The sequence below is a fragment of the Ailuropoda melanoleuca genome, chromosome 1 (genome assembly GCF_002007445.2).
Source record: "Ailuropoda melanoleuca isolate Jingjing chromosome 1, ASM200744v2, whole genome shotgun sequence".
Classification (NCBI taxonomy): domain Eukaryota; kingdom Metazoa; phylum Chordata; class Mammalia; order Carnivora; family Ursidae; genus Ailuropoda; species Ailuropoda melanoleuca.
Window position 1 is genome coordinate 12,888,844 of NC_048218.1, and position 26,641 is coordinate 12,915,484.

At 43.6% G+C, this 26,641-nt stretch overlaps 1 protein-coding gene across 9 annotated transcripts in view; it reads left to right on the forward strand.

Moving 5' to 3' along the window:
* Nucleotides 1–26,641, forward strand: part of TIAM1 (TIAM Rac1 associated GEF 1) — a 371,077-nt gene that overhangs the window by 271,838 nt on the left and 72,598 nt on the right. For all 9 annotated transcript variants that reach the window (XM_034656384.1, XM_034656389.1, XM_034656398.1 and 6 more), the window contains 6 exons: nucleotides 4,993–5,217; nucleotides 7,045–7,230; nucleotides 12,777–12,923; nucleotides 15,609–15,683; nucleotides 18,156–18,326; nucleotides 24,509–24,613. In XM_034656384.1, the coding sequence (XP_034512275.1) occupies nucleotides 4,993–5,217; nucleotides 7,045–7,230; nucleotides 12,777–12,923; nucleotides 15,609–15,683; nucleotides 18,156–18,326; nucleotides 24,509–24,613 (909 nt within the window). The remainder of the gene's footprint in view (nucleotides 1–4,992; nucleotides 5,218–7,044; nucleotides 7,231–12,776; nucleotides 12,924–15,608; nucleotides 15,684–18,155; nucleotides 18,327–24,508; nucleotides 24,614–26,641) is intronic.

Sequence of the window (26,641 nt, forward strand, 5' to 3'; positions counted from 1 at the left end):
ATCCTCCCCTAACCCATGGCAACCACCTTCTTTCTTTCTTTCTTTTTTTTTTAATTTTTTTTAAAGATTTTATTTATTTATTTGACAGAGATAGAGACAGCCAGCGAGAGAGGTAACACAAGCAGGGGGAGTGGGAAAGGAAGAAGCAGGCCCATAGCAGGGGAGCCTGATGTGGGGCTCGATCCCATAACATCCGGGATCACGCCCTGAGCCGAAGGCAGACGCTTAACCGCTCTGCCACCCAGGCGCCCCTTCTTTCTTTCTTTAAATAAATAAGTTTCAGGATAGCTGCTCTGCCGAAATTAAATGCACATCTTTCAAAGGCTGTTAAGCTTCCTCGGCTAGTATCAGTCTTTCTTTCCACTTTTTCTCCTTCTCCTTCTCCTCCTCCTCCTTTTTTTTAAGTGATCCTACACCCATCATGGGACTCAAACTTACACAACCCCGAGATCAAGAATCACGTGCTCCGGCCAGGTGCTTTCTTTGCACTTCTTAACTGGGATGCAAACACAAAGACTCCGGCATCAGAATGGAGTGTGTTGCCCTTGGCTGAGATTGGCAGAGACCCTCAAAGGTGGAGGGAAGAAGGGGCCCTGCTTGCTTACATAAAGAGAGGAAAAGGCTGTCGTTGTGTAGAACGTATCAGATTATGGCTCCTCTTGGCGGTTGAAAGTGTGTGACATAGACTTTTCTAGAAGCATCGAGATGGGATTCTTACTTAGCTAGTGTGTCAGTCAGGGTGGTTAGGTTGTGCTGTATGAGGGAGCAGCCCTCATATCTCCAGGGCTTAACACACCTTTTCGTTCCTGCCACATGTCTGACGGACATTGGCTGTGAAGCTGTATTTGTCCTGGACACTCCTGGACCCAGGCTGACAGAGGGGTCATCCTGACACGTGCTTCCACGACTGTAAGCAGAGGGACCAGAATGGGAGTAAATCGGGCTTTTGTTGAGTAATACACATGTCGCTTCCCCTCGAATTCATTGGCCAAAGCCAGATGACATGGCCACACCAAACTTTAAAGGGAGCAGGAAAGTTCCAGCCTTCTATGTCCCTAGGGAGAGCTCAAAATATTACATGTACAACACAAATGACACCACAGGGGCCCAGGCTTTGGAGGAATTGATGAGAACTAGGGTTCAGGAACAGTGTGGCATGTCTAACAAAATGATTTTAAGCACAGGATTGGTAAAGATCAAGGTTTATAATAAATTACTGTGTTATACCTAATTTTTTCGGGGCTTTGGTTTCTCCATTCGTGAAATGCACCTGGGCCCCTTCTAGATGAACATTTTTATTTTTTAAATTTGTAATTTCAGTTAGCAGAGCCTGTATCTGGGGTTGAAGATCTTAACCGTGAATTCTGCAGATGCGGTATCAGCCATGTAGGGTTTCCTTTGGCAGGAGGGGCCTGGGAGTGGGGGGTTCTCATTGAGGCCGAGGTGGGCGAGGAGCAGCTGGGGGGAGCGGATGCTGACCTCACACCAAGCGTTGAAGACATGCCTGGTATTTCTGTAAGAGAAAAACAGAGCCTCTTCTCCTCAGTGGCGTGCTGCCTCTGCATGGATTCCATCTGAGACGCTCCCAACAGTGTCCTTTTGCAACAGGCGAAAACACCATCTCCCCTAAAGTCTAAACGCTCCTTGTGTCCACTGAGCTGCACGTACAAAGAAAAAGCATGTTTCAGCTCAAGGACGCCGCTGTTTATCAGACGTCGCCTGCCCCAGTGGACGGCAGAGACATGGCCCCGGGAAAGGATCAGGCTGTTTAGAGCTTCTATTGCGATCTTCTAGGGACAACTTTTAAGGAAAAATGGAACCTGAAATATATTATTTTTAGGATAGTCACAGAAAAATTACATGTAAATTTAGGCTACTAGATCTTAGAAGGGTTTTTTTTCNTTTTTTTTTTAACTTTCTGTTAAAGTATAGTATCTACACAGAAACGTACACATTTTGATGGTGTTTCAAAATCTCGTACCCCCATGTCCTACGTGTGTGTAACCAGCACCCAGACTGAGGAGCCGAGCATGGCCAGCACCCCAGAGACCGCCCCCCCCATGGTTCCTTCCAGCTGCTTCTCCCTTCCCCACTGCCACCAAAGAGCTGCTTTTCTGACTTCTGACTGTACATTCATTTTGTCTGTGTTTGTACTTTATACAAATAGAATCTTAGTCTGTATTCTTGCATGTCTGGCTGCTTGTGTTACGTGTGTGGGATGTGTTCGTGTTGCAGTCTTTCGTTCTCCTTGCTGTGTAGTATTTCATTGTGTGATTATACCGCATGTTACTTATCCATTCTGCTGTTGATGGGTGTTTGGATGGTGTCCAGTTCTGCCCATTGCAGATTATGCTGCTATAAGCATTTTGGTGTATATGTTTTGGTGAGCGTATGAATGCATTTTTGTTGAGTGTATACCAGGGGTGCGTTATTGGGGTCACAAGGCGTGCGTGTATTTAGCTTTTCTTAGATAGTGTCCAGCAGCTTTCCAAAGCACTTACACCAGCAGTATATTCTCCGTCTAGCAGGGCCTGGGAATTCCGGTTGCTCTGTATCTTCACCATTGCTTGGTATTTTCTTCCTGGAAGTTTTTTTTTTTTTTTTTTTTTTTTTAAGATTTTATTTATTTGAGAGGGAGACAGAGCACAGAGGGAGAGGAAGAGGGAGAAACAGACTCCCTGCTGAGCAGAGAGCCTGATGTGGGACTTGATCCTCGGACCCTGAGATCATGACCTGAGCCGAAGGCAGACGCTTAACCAACTGAGCCACCCAGGGGCCCCCTGGAAACTTTTCTTTTTTCTTTTTTCTCTTAGAAAAGAATCCGCACTAGATTGTTTTTCCATCTGAGCTAATTTCTGCCTCCCGCCCAAGCTCCTTCCCTAGATAGATAGACAGATAGATAGATAGATAGACAGATAGACAGCCAGATAGATGAAAAATAACTCCCTTGGTAACATACCCACTGCTGCTGAGGTGCCGAGAGACTCCACGGTCACACCCCGTGCTCCGTGCCAGGCAGGAGCAAGCCTGGTGCATTTATCATGTGTGGGAGGACCTAAAACTCTGTCTTTTTCTGGAGTTACTTGAAAGTGATATATAAAGATAAAAGGTAAGCTAGTGACTTTCGAGAGAAGATATATATTACCCACTTGAGGCAAAGCTAAGCCTTAAAGGTGAGTCGGCTAGATAGACCCACAAGTCCCCACAAGTATTTACCTTGAATTTCCAGTGTTGCTGCCTCCTCTTCTCCCCTCAGTTTTCACAAGCTGATTGCATTTGCTTCGCTCTGCTGCTTCTCCGTGAGAACGTCTAGCTCACTGACGTCTTCTCTAGGCGCAGGCACATAACTTCGCTATACACATATCAACTGCCAGATGGTTTAGGTTTGCCCGGTGGGTCGCGGCTCTGTTGGCTGACACCGTGTTGCGGTTTTCTTTGTGGGATACCAAACTGAGGAGAATCGGAAATAATGTGGACACTGGGGTGATCTTTGGTTGCAGGGGTGCAGAGTACCAGGTGGGTGGGGGCCTGTTATTGGAATTTTGTTTGCCAGCCATCACTCCAATGAGTTGGGAAACTAAGAAGATGCATAGAGAGGGAGAGAGAGAGAGAGAGAGAAATCAGTGTTTGTGCATGAAAATGATGTTGGCTGTTACTTTAGTACTGAAGTGGCTGAATAGACCTTTTTCTTCAGTGAGCTAATTTTTGAGTGTTTATTAAACCTCTCCAGGCGTAAGGGGTTACCCAGAAAATTCTAGCATGTCTTCATAANGTACTGAAGTGGCTGAATAGACCTTTTTCTTCAGTGAGCTAATTTTTGAGTGTTTATTAAACCTCTCCAGGCTTAAGGGGATACCCAGAAAATTCTAGCATGTCTTCATAAATACTCATTGACTGAGTTCCTGAAGTATTAGTAATGGTGTCTTACTGCAAATGAGCTGTCTCCCCCAAACTGTTCTCTGACTTTTGTGTTTCCGGGCACCTTGAGTCACTTTGACGTTGCGCGTCTGTTGCTGGGGGTGGCCATTTTAAAGAAAATGGAATGTGAAAAGCCGTTCCTCGCTGCTGGGTGGCCCCACTCCCTAGATACTCCCGTGTGTCCCTGAACATAATACTGCTCCTGGCTGCCTTGAGCTTCCGCAACCCTAATTGTGTCATTGCTGCTTGACTCTGGAATAGAGCTTTTGGATTTGGGTCACAGCAGTTCACTGGGAGCAGGGCTGTTATGTCTTCCTTGGCCAGTGATGTCCCTTGGCCTCATTCTCAGCCTTGGAACTGACCAGCCCTCTCTGAAAACTGACCTGTGCTTCAGAACAACCCTCTTCACTAGAAACTAAGCTCTCTATATAGGATTATCATGTGTACAGTGTCTTTATTTGGACTGCTATTAACATACATGGATAAATAAACGGGTGGCTTCTAAGCGATAGACATTTATTTCTCACATTCTGGAGGCTGGAAGTCCAAGATCAGGGTGGGAGCATGGTTGAGTTCTGGGCAGGCCAGCCCCCTGATTCATAAACTGTGTCTCCTTGCTGTGTCCTCACTTGGCAGAAGGGGGACTAGTTAGCTCCCTGGACTCTTTCTACAGGAGCACTAATCCGATGCAGCAAGGCCTCACCCTCATGACCTAATCACTTCCCAAAGGCCTCACCCCCTAATACCATCACACTGGGGGTTAGGATTTCAACATTTGGATTTGAGGGAGACACAAAGATTCATTCCATCACAAGTGAGTTCAGTAAGCGCACTGAGGGAGCGACATGGAGACTTCATTCCAGACAGCTCTTGGAAGCTGGGGGTGGGTGTGGTGTCTGACCTAAGACCAACTTACATTTCTTGGCAAGAGGAGGTCAGGATGGGTAGCCTGACCCACGACGTATACAGACCTGGCACCCCGACTCCCGAGGCCACGGCTTCTCTAGAAATGCACTGGTTCCCTGCTGATAACCTAAGCGGCAGCTGTTCCTTCTCCCCCACCTCCCCTTACAGACCACCAGCCAGACGGAGCTGGAGAACTGGATCACGGCCATCCACTCCGCCTGCGCAGCCGCCGTCGCAAGACACCACCACAAGGAAGACACGCTCCGGCTCCTCAAGTCCGAAATCAAAAAACTGGAACAGAAGATTGATATGGATGAAAAGATGAAGAAAATGGGTGAAATGCAGCTGTCTTCAGTCACTGATTCAAAGAAGAAGAAAACCATATTAGATCAGGTAATCGTTCTNTTCCGTGTTTAGGCTGGGGGGGGGGGGAGGGTGAGGTCTTTCAAGTCCTTCCGCTCCTTGGAATCACAGCGTCATCGGTTATGTCGTTGTCAGCCTGTCATCCAGGCTGCTAAATTCTTTATTGTGACTGTCAGTTTCCCTCACCCATTGTTCACAGCTGATTGTTATGAGCGGAAGGGAACAATATTACATCGAGGGAGAGACAGACATCTAATAGAGGAGGCATCCCGCTCCCACCAGTGGTGTGCTCCTTCTAGGGCAGCTGAGAAATGGCAAAGTCTGCAGTTTGCCTTCCCCACCTGCTCAGGTTGATGCGGAGCTCGGCTGTGGTGGGATGCGTTCCCGACTCCTCAGTCCATTTAGAAAAGGTAGAGTGTGTTTTAAAAAACGTGCGTGTGGTTGAAGTGTATGAGCGTAAGTGTCAGGAAAGATGGAGGGAGGTGACAGAGGACATTTTTGCCTTCCCAGTTGTTTCCAAGTCAGTGATAGCCATCTACTCATGCTTTGAAACTTTGTCTTAATGTTTAGGAAATAATTATGTGAGGAAGTGAATTTAAATCATTGGAACGGTTGATGGCATGGGCCAGCCTGTGGTTTCCCATGGTTCTCACCCTCTGTTACCTGACACTGTATTTATTGTCACTGAGGTGAAATTCACATAGCGTAAAATTACCCGTTTCAAAGTGTCCAATTCAAGTGGCATTTCGTTCATTCACTATATTGAGCCACCACAGCGTCTATCTAGTTGCCAAACAATGTCATTCACCCCAGAAGGAAACCCCGTACCTGTTAAATTGCTCTCCTCTGCTCCTGGCATTCTGCCTCAACAGACTCACCCATTTTGGACATTTTATGTAAATGGAATTACATAACATATGACCTTTGGTGTGTGAATTCTTTCACTTCGCGTCCTGTTTTGGGATTATCCACACTGTAGTGGATCTTTGTACCTACCACAGTTTGATTATCCATTTGTCCATTGATGGACATTTGGGCTATTTCCACTTTGGCTGTTGTGAATAGTGCTATGAACATGCATGTACGCTAACACTTTCAAGTCCAAGTAAAAAGTCAATGTCCGCCATTAATCATTATCCATATCACCGTTAACATCACTGAGCCTTCACTGTATACCAGACCCTGTACCAAGTCGTTTTCTTGCATAATCTCATTTAAATATCACTTCAGTCTTAGGAAGAAGGTATTACTTTGCCATTTTGAAAAATGAGGACACATATCTTGGATATACTCTGTGGTTGGAATTACATTCCAGAGCCTCAGTCTTCACCTTCTAGTGTTTTCTGCTTCTCCTACTGTACTGTCTGCCATGACCTCTTCCCAAAAGCTCCTGGTCTCATTGCCTGTGATCTTTAATTCACCTCACTTTTCTTTTTTTTTCCTTCCTTGTCTTTCTATAAGAAGTCATCTCTTGGTAAGTTCTGGAATTCTCCAGTGGTAGAAATCCTACATATTTGATGTCCTGGCCCAGAGCTTGGAGCTGATGGGCTAGAATGCCCACACATGTGACAACTGTAACGGGAGGACACAGAGCAACTAACATATACTTTCTGTTTACCAAACTGAATGTATGACCATAGATCTTTGCCGCAAAAAAAAACAACAACAACAACAACAAAAAACCACGTTATGAAAACAGTAAGATTCTAGCTGCTGTTTCCTAAGAAACTTAGCGTACCTGTTGTTCACCCTTTAGGATTATAATCAGTACCTTGAGAACATACAGATCTGTAACGTTTTTGTAGGATGAAGTTGTTAACGTTTGTTTTCCTTTTACTCACCTTTTCACCACTGTAGATCTTTGTTTGGGAGCAAAATCTTGAACAGTTCCAAATGGACCTATTTCGTTACCGCTGTTACTTAGCTAGCCTCCAAGGTGGGGAACTGCCAAACCCCAAAAGGCTACTTGCTTTTGCAAGCCGACCAACGAAGGTGGCAATGGGCCGTCTTGGGATCTTTTCTGTATCATCCTTTCATGCCCTGGTGAGTAGAAGCCGAGGTGTGTTTAAGAAATATTTATCTTGACTGTTAGTACTGAGCAGGACTTGACAAGAGTCTCTGAAGTGTTTTTCTAGTTTACTGCTATGTATTTTGCTAGTTTTCTGACATGTCCTCCCTCTGTGGTGGGTNCCACTGTAGATCTTTGTTTGGGAGCAAAATCTTGAACAGTTCCAAATGGACCTATTTCGTTACCGCTGTTACTTAGCTAGCCTCCAAGGTGGGGAACTGCCAAACCCCAAAAGGCTACTTGCTTTTGCAAGCCGACCAACGAAGGTGGCAATGGGCCGTCTTGGGATCTTTTCTGTGTCATCCTTTCATGCCCTGGTGAGTAGAAGCCGAGGTGTGTTTAAGAAATATTTATCTTGACTGTTAATACTGAGCAGGACTTGACAAGAGTCTCTGAAGTGTTTTTCTAGTTTACTGCTATGTATTTTGCTAGTTTTCTGACATGTCCTCCCTCTGTGGTGGGTACAGATCTTCATTTGAATCTGTTGTGAAATTTATTACTTAAGCCTCTCTCGATGGGCCCTAAATTGTTGTCGAGAAAGATATGAATGGTATTCTCTTAACAGATCTCTGCATGTAGGGTTTGTTGATAACTCATGTCATCTTTAGGCAGTGTCCTGGTTTTAATCGAAATACAGATTTTTGTTATATTAACCTCATGGAAATGTCAAGTGGAGAACTCTATCATACATAAATGCATTCTCTCTCTCTCTTTCACACACATGCACAAAAACATAGACACCATATAGTGAACATAGATCTCTTGGGAGATCTTCCTTCTCACTTTATTTTTAAATATTATAATTCCAGAAATCAGTTCTTTACAGTCATAAACACCGGATGCACTGGAGGAAGGTAAAGATCTTCCATGATTTTCCAGCCCAACATGTGTATTTGCTTGGGAGAGAGAATTTTCCTCTGACCTCCGGAGAGGCAGATTGTGTCGTTGTGTTGTGTGTTTGCAATCTGTAATTTTATGTACTTGCTAAATTGCGAACAGCTTTATGTACTTTTGGCTCCTTTCTTCTCAAAAATTGCTGTGCGAGTAACATGGTTTCAGCCTGTCCAAGTCAACACCCACTTAGAATGTACCGCACCTTAGTGCATTTGCTGCGGAATTAAATGTTAAGGCTCAGGTTCCAGAAATTGCTTTGGAAAACCTTAGCTGGGCTGCTCTTGGCTTGCCGTGTCAGCTGTACCCTTCAATTGAATTCAGGGCTGTAATTCAGTCAAAGGCGTTTGTATTCTTTATAAATAGATTAGCGTCATCATTCAGATAATTAGGGGTAGATTTACATTTTTAAAGAAGTCTTAAACCAATTTCTGGAGTTATTAAAACTGGCATCCTGATTTGTTCTGCTAATTACAGCTCAGCTCTTGGTCTCTCTTGGTCTCCCTGGCTACCACCTCTCCGTATAGCTATTAAATCCCCCCCCCTTTTTTTTTGTAGTGATGGGGTCAACGAACTGTGAGGAAAAAGTCTTGCAAATGGTTTTCAGTTTGAGGCTCTAGGACTGTTTCTCTGAGGCTTGGACACCAATTTGTAATTTGACCAAATCTCAGTTTGCCTATTCTACCAAAAAAAATAAAATTATCAGGATACGAATTCTTGTTTGCCACATTGCAAGAATGTCCTAGACCGAGGTGGCATTTGTGTGAAGGGAGCTCATGATGCCGGTGATGCTGATTCCGTATTAATTCTAAGCCCTGAGCATCCAGAAGGCTTTTTCCTTTTCCTGGGCTTGATGAGATTTTTTGGAAGAAAAATTTCGCTATCTACCTACAACTTGTTTTCTTCAAAGCCATTGGAGCTAACTTCTCTGAAACGGGGAAGTAAGTCCCTATATTACTGCCCTTCCATAATTTATCTTCAGACCGTCTCATTTCCTCTGCCTCAGTATCTGATTTGTGTATGTTTTTCTTTTTGATGGGCAGGCTGTTACAGTCTGGCCAGCTCAAGATGGGAGGGTTAGTAACTTAGGCTTTTTGGTCAGTGATTTTAAAGAAAATGATTTAATTCCTTATGTGCAGCTCTCTTTTCCTTTGGTGCCCCCCCCCCCACTGCATGTGCAGCGTGAATCTGGGTGCCCATACGTCTATATGCTCTTGCAAACTTCTCTTTTCCATGAGGGGATTCACTTCAGACAGAACCAGTCCAGCGAGCCTGTTAGGTATCTGTTCCTGTTTGTTGCTGTGGTTCCTGTAGGAGATCCCAGGCAGGGAATTTTACAGTCTGATTTATTGGATACTTATTTTTTCCTCCTCTCCTTGTCATTTGACCCCAGGGAATTTTTTTTTTCCCTTGGGATTGAAACAGGCTTCAATTTAGCCTTTGTCCAGAGTTTTTTTTTTTCTTCTTCTTTTAAGTGTGGGGGGCATGGGAGTAGGAGGTGTGAGGGCAGTCGGGCTGGGGGTGGGGGGGTTGCGGGCGGGGAGATTTGGGCTACAATTTAAGTCCCATTCACCAGGAGGGCTTCCCATAATGCTCAGTGATTTGCAGTAATTAACTGAAGGGTCCCCACTGTATTCTTTGAAAGAAGGTTATCATTGTTCTTGTTTGCACAGATGAGCAGAATGATAGAGTAATCAGGTTCCGGCCACAAAGGGAGGCATTGTCTGGGCACAGATCATTGAGAAACTCTTGAGCTCCTGTCAACTAGTTCTTTTGCCAGCTTCCCCCCCTCCCACCCCCAGATCCCTTCGCTTATTTTGGGTCATTATTGTGTTGGAGGTAGCACTTAACTTTAGCAGTTTACAAGGCCCCCAGCAGTTTGGAATAGTTACTGTGAGAACCCTCAGTGAAGGGCCCATTGGTTAAACAGACTAAACCAACTGGTCAGCCGGTAACGGAGACTATTTATGGTTATAGAAGTTTCTCTTGCGGACTCTGTTCTTCTCGAATTGTAAACTAAGGAGTTACTGTTGTAACCACGTTGTGTAGGAGCTCTGCTTTTGCTTTGTGATGCTGGTTTATTTATTTTATTCATTCAATCAACAAATACATGTGAGGCCTGGCATATGTCAGTTATTCTCCTTATGATTAGGGTTATTGCAGCAAACAACCCAGAGTTCTTTTCCTATTGGAGAGTATATTCCGGGGAGGGGGGGAGATGCATAATAAATAAGCAATTAAATAGACATGGTAGATACAGGTATTGACGTGTGCTGCGAAGGAAGTAAACAAGTAATAATACATGTATATATATGTATATATAAACAAGTTGATCAATGGCCATATATTTACATATGGCTGCCTGTATGTATGTGTATCTACAGATGGATTTATCTGCTTATAAGTAGATACATAAATACGAGACTAAATGGGCATTTTTTTCCCTCTAGGATTTTTAACTTGAACACCATTTGTTTAGTGGTTCTTGGCCTCATTTTGTGATGATAAGCTTAACTGGTCGTTGACACAGTCCTGTGAGCGTGTATGTATGTTCACATGTTGTGTTATTCCTTTTACAACTTCTGTTGACCTTTGAAAAAGTGATGAGAATAGAGAAAAATGGTTATCTATTTAAAATAAAAATGTGCCTTTTGGTTTGTGATTTTTGTCCCGTCTCAACACCTTGAGCCTAATCCTAAATTAGAACTCTTTCTGTGATGGGGCGCCTGGGTGGCGCAGTCATTAAGCGTCTGCCTTCGGCTCAGGGCGTGATGCTAGCGTTCTGGGATCGAGCCCCACATCAGGCTTCTCCGCTAGGAGCCTGCTTCTTCCTCTCCCACTCCCCCTGCTTGTGTTCCCTCTCTCGCAGGCTGTCTCTCTCTCTGTCAAATAAATAAATAAAATCTTAAAAAAAAAAACCAAAACAAACTCTTTCTGTGATGCGGTCTTGGATGTGGCATTTTTATCTGCCCAGGCCTGGGTTTTCTTCTTTGCCAAGCTGGGAACACACAAGACCTCATCTGCCTGTTTTCATTTGGGACCAAAATCTTCCCCCTGATACCCATGCAGAGAAGCTGTTTGGATTCCTGTTCTTAGTGTCTTGGCCAGTCTGCTCATAGAACTTCCAGGGTACTTAAAAGCCCAGAGAGGTGTATCCTTCTAAGCACCGTGCTGATGGCTGGGGGGCCCCTGATGTTACCCAACGGTGTTTGATACCCAAGACCGCTGCCAGTTGGCAGCCATCATGCTGGGAGTGGCCCGTGTGGGAATCCCTGACAAGGAGGTTCCAAGACTCATCTCCAGCAACAAAGAATGGGTGGGGAGGTTTCATTTCAAGTCTGACTAGCTGTACCTCCTGGCACTCCCTTATTTGAAAGGAAAGCCTGTGGGTGGCCTAGTGAGACCTCCTGGCAGAAGTTCCCTGAAGCTCCTGGGACTTTGCTCATACCCCGTAGGACACACTCAAGCATGAATGCGTGCCTGGGAAAGTGCGGAGTCCTCACGGAAATGTAGCGTCTACTTGAGCCCTGGTCCCAGAGGCGGGTTTAAACTTGGGATGATGCCCTCAGAAATATTTGTCCGGGCTGCTGGCATCTTGCAAATATCTCAACAGAGTTTAGCTTCCCTTGATTTGTTTGTTTATTTTTCTAATAAAACAAAATTTTTATTCCCCCTTTACCTAAACATAGGACATATAAGTCTAATAAGGTGGCTTCACCATGTTCATGGACCCAGGTCCCTTCCACCTGATTGTTCTGCCATCCTTGGAAACGGTTCTGTCTGAATGTCCTATACTAGCTAGTTAGCATATGGCCCTTCCTTTGTCGAGAAGGAGGGAAGTGAAGGATAAGAGGAAATTCCCCACCTCTCAAGGATGGTTCCAGGAGGTTGCAAAGAGCCCTGCTGCTCGTCTCCCATTGACTGGAACTTAGCCACAAGCTCATGTCCTGCTACAAAGGAAAATAAGTCAACTTTGGGTGGCCATGAGCTCAGCTACCTGGGGGGTTTCCTCTGACTCAGGTAGAGGGAGAATGATACTGGGGGGCCACTATCACTTCCCTAAGAAGGGAATTGTGTGATTCTGAGAAAATTAGTTGAAAAACTGGTAAATTTAGCTTTTTCACGTGGAATCACAGGAACCGACATGTATTGTTTGCACTGTTTGGGCACCATTTTTCTAGAACATAGAAACAGCTCTGTAGCAATTGGAGAGAACCTCAACATAGTTTAACTGGCTGCTCGAGTTCGATCCTGTGACCAGAAGGGCACCTACTTCTTGGAAACAGAACGTATACATTCTGTTACTATTTTACATCTTACTATTTTTCCCAATGATTTCAGACAGTGATTGAGTTTGCCAACCTTTCGGTTATATTTTAAATCCATGAAGAGCCCTCAACATCCCAATGTGTAGGAGTCAGACATGAAATGCTTTGGCAGTGGGATCCGTGTTGGCTTTTTTTTTTTTAATTTCTATGAATTAGAAGATCTAATTGGCTTTGTTAAGTAATTCATGAATCGGGCAGCATCACACCCAGTAAGTGGAGAGCATGCCCTGGAGGCATGATTCGTGGGGACCCCGAGGAGCAGGCGAGTGGTCCTGACACCTGTCTCTCGTTGATGTCCTCAGGTGGCAGCTCGCACTGGTGAGACTGGAGTGAGACGTCGTACTCAGGCCATGTCCAGATCTGCAAGCAAGCGAAGGAGCAGGTTTTCTTCCCTTTGGGGTCTGGACACTACCTCCAAAAAGAAGCAGGGGCGCCCCAGCATCAATCAGGTGGGCTTCCGTGGCTGGCTCACGTTGGGCTGTTGTGCGAGTGTGTGCGTGTGTCTTTATGGATACGGGTTGTTGTTTCAAATCAGGTAGTTGACACAAAGAAGTTGGTGGCACTGGACGCTTTTAGTAGATAATGCGTACTCCTTTGAACTCTGCCATTAGTCCATCACCGAGCTACAGTCTCCCCACTGGCAGCCTTTCCAAACCCAGGTTAATTATAGACCTCCGCAAGTGCACAATTCATCCTGAGTCTTCAGAAAAAAGCAGGGCTTGTCGATGAAGCCAAGTGGGCACCTGAGCACAGAGTTTTTTAAGCTGCCTCTGGCGTGGGATCAGAGGCAGCCTCCAGGGAAATTGGATGGTTTCTTCGCCCTTGACTTTTTGGGGTTGGCATTAAATGGGCAGCTCCTCTGCCTTCCACCCAGATGCTGGGGCCCGCAGGGGATCTCGGTACATGGTGAATGGCACCACCAAGAGCGGTGTGGGGTTGGGCCTGTGTAGCCACAGATGCGGGGGCTTTGTCCCTTTTACCCCTTCTCACCCATACTGCCATCCTGGTAGAGTCACATCTAGGAACCTGTCCCCGTTGTCATTGTCATCCTCCTCCTTTGGCTTTGTGAAACAAGTGTCTCGGGGCTCAGGTTTTAGGGACTGAAGGAACACGGGTGTTGGTGTTTTCAGGAGAAGGAGAGTGTTGGATTCATGGATGATGGTGGCTGGAAAGTGAGGCACTGAGCATTTTGGAAGTCATGGCTAGGATTCCAAATTTGACCTATTTGCTCTGTGCAGTTATGCAAAGTGAGAGGCCAGTTGACTGACTTGATGAAAAGAGGCCTCAGTATTTGTTCTGACAATTCCACCCGTTAGTTTGCTTAAGAACTGAAATTTAAAAGAGGCATTAATTCTGAAAACTAATGTCCCTCGTTCTTAACTGACCACCATGCTCGCCATTCAAATGTGGGTTATCTGTATCCTTGATGGAATTTGCAGGAAACCAAATGAGCAAATGGTAAGGTAGCCTGGACCGAGCAATCGTGCGGTGTGTTCTGTGGTCTTTGGAGAAGGCAAAACATCAAGGTTGTTACCAGGGGGTTTGCTTCTGTGTAAATCCGAAGAAGTTTAGAGGAAAGCCCCTCATTCTTTTTTTTTTTAAGATTTTATTTATTTATTTGAGGGAGAGAGTGAGCGAGAGAGAAGGAGTAGGGGGAGGGGTAGAGGGGAGAGGGAGAAGCAGGCTCCCCACTGAGCAGGGACGCGGGACTCAATCCAGGGACCTTGTGGTCATGACCTGAGCTGAAGGCAGACACTTAACCGACTGAGCCACCCAGGCGCCCTGTAAGTCATTATTTCATCCTAAAAATCACACAAGAGACTTGGTGGCTCTTGCTTAAACCCACAGGAGGGGGCCATTCAGAGTCAGAACTCCCCTCTCCGTTTGGGAGGTGGTGGTGTTTTTGTGTGCAGTGGTAGGTGACTCAGACCACCACTAAAATAGATGCCAGGACTTTGCAGTTGGCAACTCTGTTTGAACTTCTTTTCTATCAAAAACCTTGGTTCACATGGTTCTCCTTTATTGGTGCCAGGTTATGTTGTAGTCCGATTGCTGCTGACGTGGGCAACTCGAGTTAATGGAGGCCAAGAGAATGTTTTAGCATATTTCAAAAAATCAAAGGGTGATGCAAGGTCTTATAAGCAATTCTTGCTGTCTCTTAAAGTAAGGGTTTAAGAAAGCTTCTTGGTTTGCCATAAGCACACCCAACAGGAATTGACTTACTAATTCAGTACTTTGAAATGGACAAAAAATTGTCTGTTTCTATCAATCTCATTTGCATCGGGAGAAAGGCTTTTTTTCTTAATCATCTGTGTTATCCTGACAGTACCTGATTGGTTTAGAGCCAATATAGGTAATTTCTCCTGTTTACATGTTTAGATTTGACTACTTAGCAGAATTCATTTAATTTCAAAGAACAGACGAATTTCTGCTTTTTATTTATTTATTTTATTTTATTTTTTTTAAAGATTTTATTTATTTGACAGAGATAGAGACAGCCAGCGAGAGAGGGAACACAAGCAGGGGGAGTGGGAGAGGAAGAAGCAGGCTCCTAGCGGAGGAGCCTGATGTGGGGCTCGATCCCATAACACCGGGATCACGCCCTGAGCCGAAGGCAGACGCTTAACCGCTGTGCCACCCAGGCGCCCCGAATTTCTGCTTTTTAAATTAAAAAAAAATAACTCTTCTGTGGTGTTCTGGAAAGCACTAGAAATGTATGTTTTCAGGTTCTACTCCACAGAGTATGAAAAATTAATTATTGATAAATACTTGATCATGTCTAGGAGGGAATTGCTGAAACTCTTCAGTGTGAACAAAACTGGCTCATTGCTTTTGCAAGCATATTGTCTTTAAATCTAAATGAATTACCCAGATCTAAAAGCTAACTTTTTCTTTTCTTCTAATTTTTTTTTTTTTGAGTTGTCAAAGATATGGGAAGTGATCCAGTTAGAGGAACATGTTTTTCATGGTCTGCTACCATGAATTATGTTCCCTATTTATGGATCTGATAGAGGAGTATCTGGAAGCTTCTGCAAGGTTTTCTAAGAGCTGTGTCCATTTTCCATCCCCCTTCCCATGCTTCATTTGCCCTCCTGCCCAAGGTTCTTTTTAAGATGATCCTTTTGTACACGCAGGTGTTCGGTGAGGGAACTGATGCTGTAAAGAAATCTTTAGAGGGAATATTTGATGACACTGTTCCAGATGGCAAGGTAAAAATAAACACATTCCTTTTCTAAAAGTACCACAAATTTATCAGCCTCACACAATTCAATGGTTTCTTGGGATCCTAAAATTAAGTGGACTGTTAAGTACCGAAACGATCAGATCTTCAAAGTTATGCAACAGGTCGGTAAAAGATGGAAAAGCATTTTGTGTTTAAAACTTGGTAACACTAAGAACATATTCCTGCTGACATCACATTTTCAGTACTTATCATTCGGATGTGTAATTTCCCATCTAGAATTTAAGACAAAATTTGGGTTCTGGGGAGCTGAGTGTCATTGCCGATTCCTTTTATATTCAGTTTTCATTCCCAAGAAGTGAGTTCTTTCTGCCCTCCCTCTCTGCCCACACATGCTGTTTTGTTCCCATTAATTTCAAAGAACTGTTCCGATAGTATATTCTTTAAAAAAAAACGCATTTGCCTCCTGAAGACAAGTATTCAATTAAAGATTCACAGACTTGTTCCAGCCTTGTGCTTGGATTTAAAAGGGGTTGTCAAACTGCTCTGATTGAAAGCCCATAAAGAATATTGATTTTTTTTTTTTCCTGGGCCACTTTTTTGAGCCTCTAAATAAATGGATATCCCGAGTTTTAAAGACCCTAGTAGTGCTACCAGCAACCTCTTTGTTCAGGGGGTTCTGATGTTGATAATGCAACCTTGGAATGATCCCCTGGTTCTTGGACTCGGAATCAATATGACAGAGAGTTCAGCCCTCAGTTGCCATGCAACCAAACAGTGGCGGTCATCAGCACAGCCCCGTGTTCTAGATGCAGCCGGGACTCTGAAACCAGAGTGCAATGGGGAGTTCGGGCCATTCGAGGGGGAGGAGAGACGAGTGGCCACGGGCAGGCCTTTCTTTTCTCACTTTTGTACTTGGCCTACCCCTGGATTATGTCATCATGGGTGCAGAAGCAGCTGTCCTTGGAAATACCCATCCACGGCCCTCTCTTTGAAAAACTCTCACTCTCTGATGAGATCTGGTATCATTAAATCACTGTACCTCCGTGCAATCCAAGCACAGTTTTTGATGTTAATGAAGCCATTTCTGAAGTTAGGTAACTCATCTTGCATACTATTATTAGTTCGCTTTTAATGTTGGGATATCCTCTCCAGGCACACAGATCCTGGAACCTGCAAATGTTTTTCCTTTGGATTTCTGTGTCTCTTTTGTTTTTCCGTTTCTTGGAGACACTTCTTTATTCCACTTCTTGGCTAGAATGCCTTGATCTCAAAGAGCAGTTTAGATGCAAAACTTGGGCCGATCCAGTGCTAAGGGGCATTTATTTAACATGGTGTGTGGGGACAGTAGGAAGATTCCAATTTTAGTTAATGGGATTTAGCCAAGTTGATTGCTTTTTGCCAATCCTTCCTTGGGGTTCAATTTATTTGCACAAGCGACATCATTCAAAGCCAGAGCTGAAATGGTTTTCTTACAAAAATATGTCCCCCATTCTAGGATTTGTTCTTCTTATGAATGGAAGTTGTTATGTTACCACCTCTCAGCCTTTGTTTGGAAATTTGTTTCTTCTTATAATTTGCTAATACCAGCCTTGTTCTTGGTAACCTATAGATATGTATTTACTGATGGGTGGCCTGGTTTTAAACCAATAATCAAGTTTTATCAAAGCACATCTTGCCCATCAGTATTCTTTCTACATTGCTGAAATCTGACATCATTCTTTGTTTGCTTATTTCAAAGAGACTGGGCTTCTATTTCATTGCTATGGAGCGTTTTAGCTGCTTATACTTAGATTAACCCAGCTGCTAAATGCGTACATAAGACATGTTTTCTCCCATCCTTACAAACTTGGTGCTACTCCCTGGCCCTTATGCAGAGTGGTGGAGAGGATGCAGTGTGGCAACAGCCTAAAAAGGCCAGAAAGCTCATGCCTCGAGGTTCTCTGAGCCTCATCTGGGAAATGGAGCTGTCTCCCTCCCGGAACTGTGCTGGAGGTCAAGTGCAAGCACAGAGATGATGCTCCCTGTAAATACGAGTGCTAGAACATCATCTTTTCTCTAAAAATATCCTTGGGGCCTCATCGTTGCCTTTGAAACATAGAACTCACACAGGAGATATTCTTGCTGTGGGAAATCCCTGCTCTAAATAGAGGCGGGTTGGTGGAAGAAATCAGAGCAAGAAAACTGAGCTGAGTGGGTCATCCCGTTCTTTCTTCCTTCCAAATTTCGGTGCCCACTCACTCACACACTGCCCACCTGTGGATGCCGTGGACCAGGTCTAGGAAACCATATCTAAGGACTTTCTCCTTCCTCCATTAAAGCTCTTCTCTCAGTAGTTTCTTCCTATCTCTGAATATTCCCCCCTCTCCTTAACCAGTGCCACCATTTCTGCTCACCAGGGCCATGTTCATGGGAACAATTAATCCCTCTGTACAATCTGGAGATCTAAGAGAGCAAAGCCTGACTGTTACTGCCTCGCTAACTTTATTTCTTACCGTAGAGGGAAAAAGAAATGGTCTTGCCCAGCGTCCACCAGCACAATCCTGACTGCGACATTTGGGTCCATGAGTATTTCACTCCATCCTGGTTCTGTCTGCCAAATAATCAGCCAGCCCTCACAGTCGTCCGGCCCGGGGACACTGCCCGGGACACCCTGGAGCTGATCTGCAAGGTAAGAGAGTACTTGGGGTCGTTTCCTTGAGAGGAGCAGAGGGGGCTGGAGGAGTCTTCCAGGGCACACATGGAATGGAGGGGCGTGCGGGAGGGGAGGGCATTCCCAGTGTACCTCCATTTCCTCTCAGAGAAGCTTCCGATTCCTTTGTGATCGTAAGGCTTAATAATAAGCACAAGTGACTTCTCTGGCTTTGGAAGGAGGGGGATTCTTTTTAAGTAGCTTCTTTCAATATGTGTATTTGATTGGTAATAAGCGTATCACGTGCTCATTGCAAACATTTTAGAAAATTTGGGTGAAGAACAAAACAAATGAAACCCACCCTTACAGGATCTAGAAGTAACGCCGGAAACAGGCTGGCGTTTGCCTTCCCTTCGGTTTTCTGCACGCGCGCACACGCACGTATTCAATGGTATCATGCGTGTGGAGTGTGTAACTTGCTCTTTGACAGTGGCTGCTGACACACCATGACATCTGGGGAGGGAAAAGCTGGAAGAAATATGTTTGACCTCCATGATGGGAAGCTCCCTTTCCTATGAAACACAGCATTCGCCCCTTTGTGTGTGTGTGTGTTTGACAAATGCCTGAGCTCACTCTCTCTGCTTTCACTTTAAGCTGAGAAACTTCCTAATCTTTTTCAAGGTCAACATGGTATTTTTTTTTGCCCCTGACGGGCAGCCAGATGAAGTCCCCTGAGTGAGGGAAGCAAAAGAAGAAGGAAAAGTGCTTTTCTCATGGGCCTGTTTTTACTTTCACACAATTGATAGCACTAATAGTTCTATTTAGTAGTCCTATCAAGTCTGAGAGAGAACTGATGCCTTCCCCATTATACAGATGGAGAAGGTGAGGCCCAGAGAGCTGTAGCTCCTGGCCCGGAGTTCACATCGCAGTTGGTTGCAAAGGAGGGACTGAACCCATATCCACCTGGCTGCTCAGAGCCTAGGTGTGTCCTCCTGCTCAGTGATCAGGAAGGATGGTACATCAGGGTCAGAAGAATCTAGAACATAGTCTTTAGACAGTGTGATGGTTTTTCTGGGGACATGAAAGGGCAAGCACAGACCTTTCTGGCATAATTTTGTCCTGGAACAAGTTGGATGGAGACAATGACATTTTGAGGACCTCCTCACCCCACACAGTGGTTTGTAAACACTGCCTAACTTTCACTCCCTGAGCAAGTTACCTCAATGCTGTATGTAACCCTACAATAAGCAATTTTTGAATTTGTTAAAGAAAACAAATCACTAGGGCCTTTGTAAAGAAAAAAATATGGCTCTTCCTATGAGTGGGAGAAATGAAACAGTCTGGCTCAAATAAGCCTTATGTGCAAGAAATGTAGAAGGACCATTTGTTTCGGGACAAAGCTAAAAGCAGCCCCCACATAGGTGTTAAAAATAAATGATACTCTGTTACATGCTTTGAATCCTTCATGGATGTGAATTCTAGCTTTTTGAAGATAATGGTATTTCTGTTCACATTTTTCATTTTAATTACTTAACAAAATTGGCCTATTGAGGATTTCTGCATTCTTTTATTTATAGATTAGCACGATTCTTTAGAGACCCATTAATAGTCTGCAGAGCTGTGGGAGTTATTCTCAGAACTGCGGCTGAAGGTGTCAAAAGTAGGACTCTGGTGCTTTTTTTTTTTTTTTTTTTTTTTTTTTTAATAAGCCAAACTCTAGAGGGTCCTTCTTTGGGATGGCATTGCTTTAGTGCCTCCTGTATCCATCAGCCTGGACACAATTAGGGACGGGAGGGTAGGTCACAGTTTTGCAATGACCATTGATTGGTGGGAAATTGAACAGTGAGTGGGGAAAATAGTGGTGGGCCCAATTTTAGGTACTTTTCAAGTGGTTGCCTTGATAGAAACCCAAGGAATGAAGAATAGTATTGTCACGGCAACTAGAGACAGTCTTTGGATAGATAGCTGGACCTGTCCCCATGTAAAGTGTTTATTTCTGTCACTTGAAAGGCTTTTGATGGCATCACGAGGACACAGATCCCTTTTTCTAACCACAGAAGGTCATCCTGCCCAATTTTCCTTGGATGCTCAGCTCTTTTTCCCTTAATGTAGAAATAAAGACAAAAACAACATGGTGTGGGACAAGCTTAAGTGTCACGAGTTTAAAAATGGAAAACTTTTGTGTGCATTTTAAGAAATTGATGGTCTCTGGAAAAGCACCCATGCAGGATAAATTATATAGTGTGCCGAGAGCCAGGTGCCTTCTAAAGCTGGCTGCTTCTTTGGAAAACACTTTATTGTAATTAACGGAGCCAGTTTTATTCTTAAGAGGGAAAGAGATAATGGGAAAACAGTGCCACATATTATTAATGATCTAATTAATGGTGAGTGGTTGTTTTTTATTTTTCTCTTGGACGAGGGACTGAAAAAAAAAGGTGGTTGTCAGAATGTCTGTCTTTTATTTCTTTATTGTCATTCTCAATGTTGGTGATGGTTGGTTTTTCTAATATTTAATAATCAATCTCTTTCTTCTGTCTCTTGCATTCAGCTCATTCTCTTTCCTATTCTATCTGACCCACATCATTTCCCATCAGTTTGTCATCTGCCATCCGAGCACCAGTCAAGTTCTGGTATAGTAAATGTTTCAAGATCTACATTTCACGTACAGTTCATGTTATGGATGTTACGAAAAAGATTGTTGCTAAATGTAGCAGGTAAACCACAGTGGCCTATGGGTTTTTGATATAGTCTCATCACTGCAATTACCAAAATAATTGCAAAAAAATTCATTCGTCCATACTCACTGATATAATTCACATGTGGCCCTGGGACGAATTTTATTTCATGCCATCCCTATGTTGGCTGTTGACTTTGATTATTCTAATAACCATTGGCTTTTAAAAAAAAATAAAGGTCACCTTGAAGGGGAGGATAAATATTTTTGGAAATTTCACAGTAGCACGTACGTGTGTGTGTGTGTGTGTGTGTTTATGTGTGTGTGCATGGATTTCTATATGTGGTAACTGCATGCTTTTATGTTTCCCTGAGAAGTTGGACCAAAATGGAAGAGCAAACCCATGTGGATTGAAAGATCACATTATTATCTGTTGTAATTGGCTCAGACTATTTACTGAAAAAAAAAAAGCTGCATTGTGTTATACTATTTCATCCTTTGAAGTAGATCCAAATTAAAAAATATGCCAACTAAGCTGATACTTGTTCTATGGTAATATTTATTTTCGGGTATTACTTGTGGCTACATGGCCTCAGAATGAATCAAATGCTCTCTAAGTAACTTAAGTAAATGCATGTTGGCAAACAATTGGAACCGCTTAAATTTTTCCCTCGCTGAATTTCTCTTGAGTTAGGAAGGTTTCTCTTGAATGTTTTACAAGTCTACAGCCGGCCAAATATTTAGAATTGTGATGTTAAAATATTCATTGATGTTTGGAATTCTTTTTGCACAAAGATGTATTGTGAACATAGTGATTTGCTCGCCCTGCTTTGGTATCGACTTGCAGATATTTGGGGAGCATAAAATTCTTCTTGAGCGTTCTGATGGTCTGATTTAATTCATTAGTTAATTCATTAGGATTTTGCCTTTATGTTGGAGCAGCCATGACAAGTGAGGGCTTGTAATTGAGACATATTTACCAAAATGATAGACACTCTGGTATATGGATCCAATGTCCCATTTTTAGGGTAACTGTTTACTGACCCGTCTAAGAGCGCCTTGGTTACAAGTAAGACCATTAAAAATTTTGTTTGTTGCATGTGCCATTTTTATTTTTCAAAATCATCAAGACGTTATTGTAACTTCACGAAGAAGATGGTGGTGGAGGGGAGGGTGGCAAGAATCAGCCTCATTATCTTTGTTGTATATATCCCTCTTTGGTTGTCTTTGCTGTGTTCCTTTAAGTGAGGTACCTCGCCAGCTGTCGTTTGTCATTCTCTGTACATCTGTATAATTGTTTCAGCACAGTAGCATTTAAGGTGTGATGAGAATCTCCAGTCTTCACCAGGACCATCTTAAGATCCCGGGTGCCTGACACTGGGCCATCTGTCTCTCACACTAAGGGTTCAGGAACCAGAAGCTTCTTAGGTGAGGTTGCTGTCTGGGTCCGACTTCCAGGAGACTGTCAGCTTCAGTGGCAGCCTCACTGGGGGCATCCGCAAAGTGTTTATTAAAGATGACAGTAAGGTTGCCAAGTAGATTTGTTCCTGTTAACCAAGACCCTATGGAGTTTCATTTCTCTTTCCTTCCCACCTCAGCCAGAAACAGATGGTGAACAACAATTTTTTCTTCTACTTAAAGATTTCAGTGAGGACCTAGGTAGGTGGGAAGCATTTGCAGCTTCTATCTCTAGAGGGAAACTTTTCTGATCCTATTACCCTAAATATTATTCTTTTGTTGTTGTTTGTCTCAGCAGCTCTCCCATAAGCAATAGATAGCACACTTTAGAACTTGCCTGTTTTACACTTCTCTGGATTACCCACGCACTCTTATTATCTTAGACACTAACCGTCTGGGTCTGTGAGACACTGAGCATTTGATCTCCAATACAGACGGAGCTGGAAGCCAGGTACACGGGAATGTGTTGGCTCAGTGGTGCCTGTGATCACACAGCGGGCTTCAGACCATCACTTGACTCAGGAGAGGATGCAGGTTGGGGGCTCCTAAGAGTCACTGGTAGAAAACTTCTTTATCATTCTGCTGAGTGTTCAGAATGAACTCATTTGCACTCTCTGGAAATGTGCTTTTGTAATAATGCAAGATGCCTATCTTGCATGTGTATTTATGTCATAAGCAAAGCCGCCACCACCCCCTTCCATTTCCTGCACACCCCTTCCCCACGGCCACACACACTCCCGAAGACTGCATTTGTGTCTTACTAATTTCTATATCTGCTGAGCTTCTCAGTGTCCGGTGCACTAGAGAGTTTGTTAGATGTGTTTGAATGACTATTATTGGAATAATTGTTGGCATGATCTTAGTTTGGCCTTTCAAATGTTTTTGTGGGGTGGGTAGGGTAAGCAGAAAGAGGGTGAAAGCAATGCAAAATCAATTTCGCTTAATATTGAAATAATTCTCACCAGTGGAGCTTTTGGTGGGAAGAGATTTTATATTTATGAAAAATTTCAAACTTATGTAAGAGTAGATAATCACGTCATAAACTCCTGCGTATCTATCACCAAGGTTCTTTGATTACCGAATTATGTTTCATCTGTTTACTAACTCCCTTTCACGCCCCCTGCTCTGGATTATTTTGGAAGCGAATTGCAGACATCATATCTGTATCTCCTAGTACTTTAGGATGAATCTCTAAAAGATAAGAATGCTTTTAAAAAAAATGACTCAATTTAAACATTTTCTAACAATACATTTTCAGGCTGCCATGTAACTTTCAAATAGCATTTTCTTACTTTTTTCTCTGCATCTTCTTGAATGTAGAGTGAGGATTATTTATAAAACCAAGTTGCCACTATAGCTTTTCCCCCCGCAACGTTAAATCGAGAATGACTTTCTAGAGGGGACAAATCAATTGACCCGTTCTGGACCAAAGGAGAAGGCCTGGAAATTTCAATCCTTAACTATTTTAGAATTGTTTACTTTGGGCAAGTCATTCAGTGTGTTTCCAAAGCTGGATCCATGCCCGTCTACACTGCCCCCGGAGGGAGTCTCACTCAGGGTGTATATAAATAAGACTGAAATCCAAATGCCTTGTCTTCACAGTGACTCGCCTGCAAATGAACTGTTAACAACTGTCCCGTGTCCCCATGTGGTTAGAAAAACAACTCTGCCAGGGCACAGCTTTCTTCTATCACTGGGAATACTTCCTTGCCTTTCCGTTACTTTCCTTCTTTAATCACCTTTGTATGTTTGGAATTATGTGGAAGGGCCTCTTTGAACTGATGGGTTTTGTTGCAAAACCAGTGTTAAAGAGTATGACTCAGATAAGCAGAAGTGAAGATGTGGCTCAGTTATTTCCGTGGAATCATAAGCTATCCGTGGAATATTATTCATCTGGTCAATGAAAATGCTTTTAAAGTTTAAGTGTTAGATGTAAACCTTCTAAGAGGTATAGAAACCCTACCCCCTGCGCAGTGAGAAATCTCTAGAATTCCCGGGGGATACATGGTAATATGTCAGTGCCTTGCTAATTACTCCTGTTTACTACTGAACAGACATTGTCTTTTCTTTTTCCTTTCTTTTGTCCCAGACACATCAACTGGATCATTCTGCTCATTACCTGCGTCTGAAATTTCTAATAGAAAACAAAATGCAACACTACGTTCCGAACCCCGAGGAGGACATTTATGAGCTGGTAATGTTTATGACTGTTGTCCAAGTACATTCTGTGGGAGATTATTTTTAAATTATATGTGCGCTCGTGCTAATTGTGGTTGGTGAAGTGGAACGAATTCTAAAATAAATGAGCCTCATTCAGAGCTCTACAGTTTGTGAAATGGCCTTATCACAATGTGTCTGCCGAGCAGAAATGCCACCTTTGTTTATGCAAGGAGCGAGGCCGTGCGATCGTGAAAAATTGAAATCCAGGGTCGACTCTCAGAATTTTAGCTGTTATTCCTAGCTTTCCTTGCAGCTTTGGCAGTCCTTTGTTTTAAATTGGTGACTCAAAGATCAGCTAGCTGTGGTCAGAAGAAAAGGACTAACTCCAGTGTTGAGTGACTTCTACCTGCATATTGAAATCGATGGGTCGAATCCTGTGGGGGTGAAAGAGCCACCATGTGATTCTATGTCCCAGTCCTTTGTAACTGTTCTTGTACCGATTCCTGGGGACACTTATGTATGTTTGAGTTTCATTATGGGACTTGGGTTCTAAACTAGAGCTGGGTTTTATATTAGCCCTATTGCTTACTCACTTTGTGGTATCAGCAAAAAATGAGGTGCTAATACAGTTGACCCTTGAACAGTGCAGGGGTTGGGGCGTTAACTGCCTGCACAGTCAAAAATTCGAGTATAATTTTTGACTCCCCCCAAACTGAACTGCTCATAGCCTACTGTTGACTGGAAGTCTCACCGATAGCATTAACAGTCCGTTAACACGTAGTTTGTTTGTTATATGCATTATGTACTGTATTCATACAATAAAGTAAGCTGGAGAAAAGAAAATGTTATTAAGAAAGTCAAAGGAAGAGGAGGGGTGCCTGAGTGGCTCAGATGGTTAAGCGTCTGACTTCAGCTCAGGTCATGATCTCAGGGTCCTTGGATCGAGCCCTGCATCGGGGCTCCCTGCTCAGCGGGGAGTCTGTTTGTCCCTCTCCCTCTGCTGTCCCCCTGCCCCCGCTTGGGTTCTCTCTTTCTCTCTCAAATAAATAAATAAAACCTTAAGAAAAGTCATAAGGAAGAGAAAATACATTTGCAGCTCTGCAAAAAAATGTATGTAAAAATGGACCCATACAGTTCAAACCCATGTTGTTCAAGAGTCAGCTGTGCGTCATTTCTAGGATTTTGCCAAGATTAGAGATCATGGTGTGCCTAATAGATGCTCAGTAAAAGGTGGTCATAGTAACAAGGCAGCGACAAGTTCCTTTTTTGTTGGCCGAGTGATACATTTTTCAGTTCCAGGAAAGAGACATTCGGGGAGCAAGGTGCCTCTATCTTGGAACTCGTTCTTCTCTCTCTGCACTTAGTCATTCCTCTGGGGGCCACCAAGCTGCTTGCCACGGATATGTGAATGATAACTTCAGACGTGGTTGCACCACAGAAAGCAGAACTGGAAACTCAAACCCTAAACCCCAGTGGTCTCCCTCTGAAAAGGAGAAGCGTGGTTTAGAATTTTGTAGGGAATTTTGTTTTCAGTCAACTTTTTTTTTGTTTTTGACGTTCCCTTTATATATGCTAAAGCTTGGTGAGTTTTAAAGCACAGTTTGAGGCGTTTTAACCAATGTATACCGTCCTGCTTCCAGGGCTACGGCCGTAACTTAGAACAGTTCCATCATCCTGAAATGTTCCCTCGTGCCCCTTCAAGTGTTGCTGATGAAATCGGAGAGGCGGCGTGTTCTCAGCGCTTTTCCGAGCCATGCAATCAATGGAAGAAGATCAAGACGGGTCTATTTTCAACCATCGCCTAAATAATTAAGCGTTAACAGAAGAGGGAACTTTTAAGGGAGAGTAGCTGATTTATTTTTTCCCCCTCTGGCATGAGGAAGAGCCTCAACTTTGTTCTCTCTGAGCAGGGGAAAGAAAACCCTGTTCCTTATTAAAAAAGGAAAGCGTGTTGCCGATAAGACTGGAATGGCTGCTCGAACATCCATGTATTTGCGTCGAGGTGCTCATGACTTGCATGCATTGCACCCGACCGACGTCCGTGTCCCTCGTAGTCCCTCAT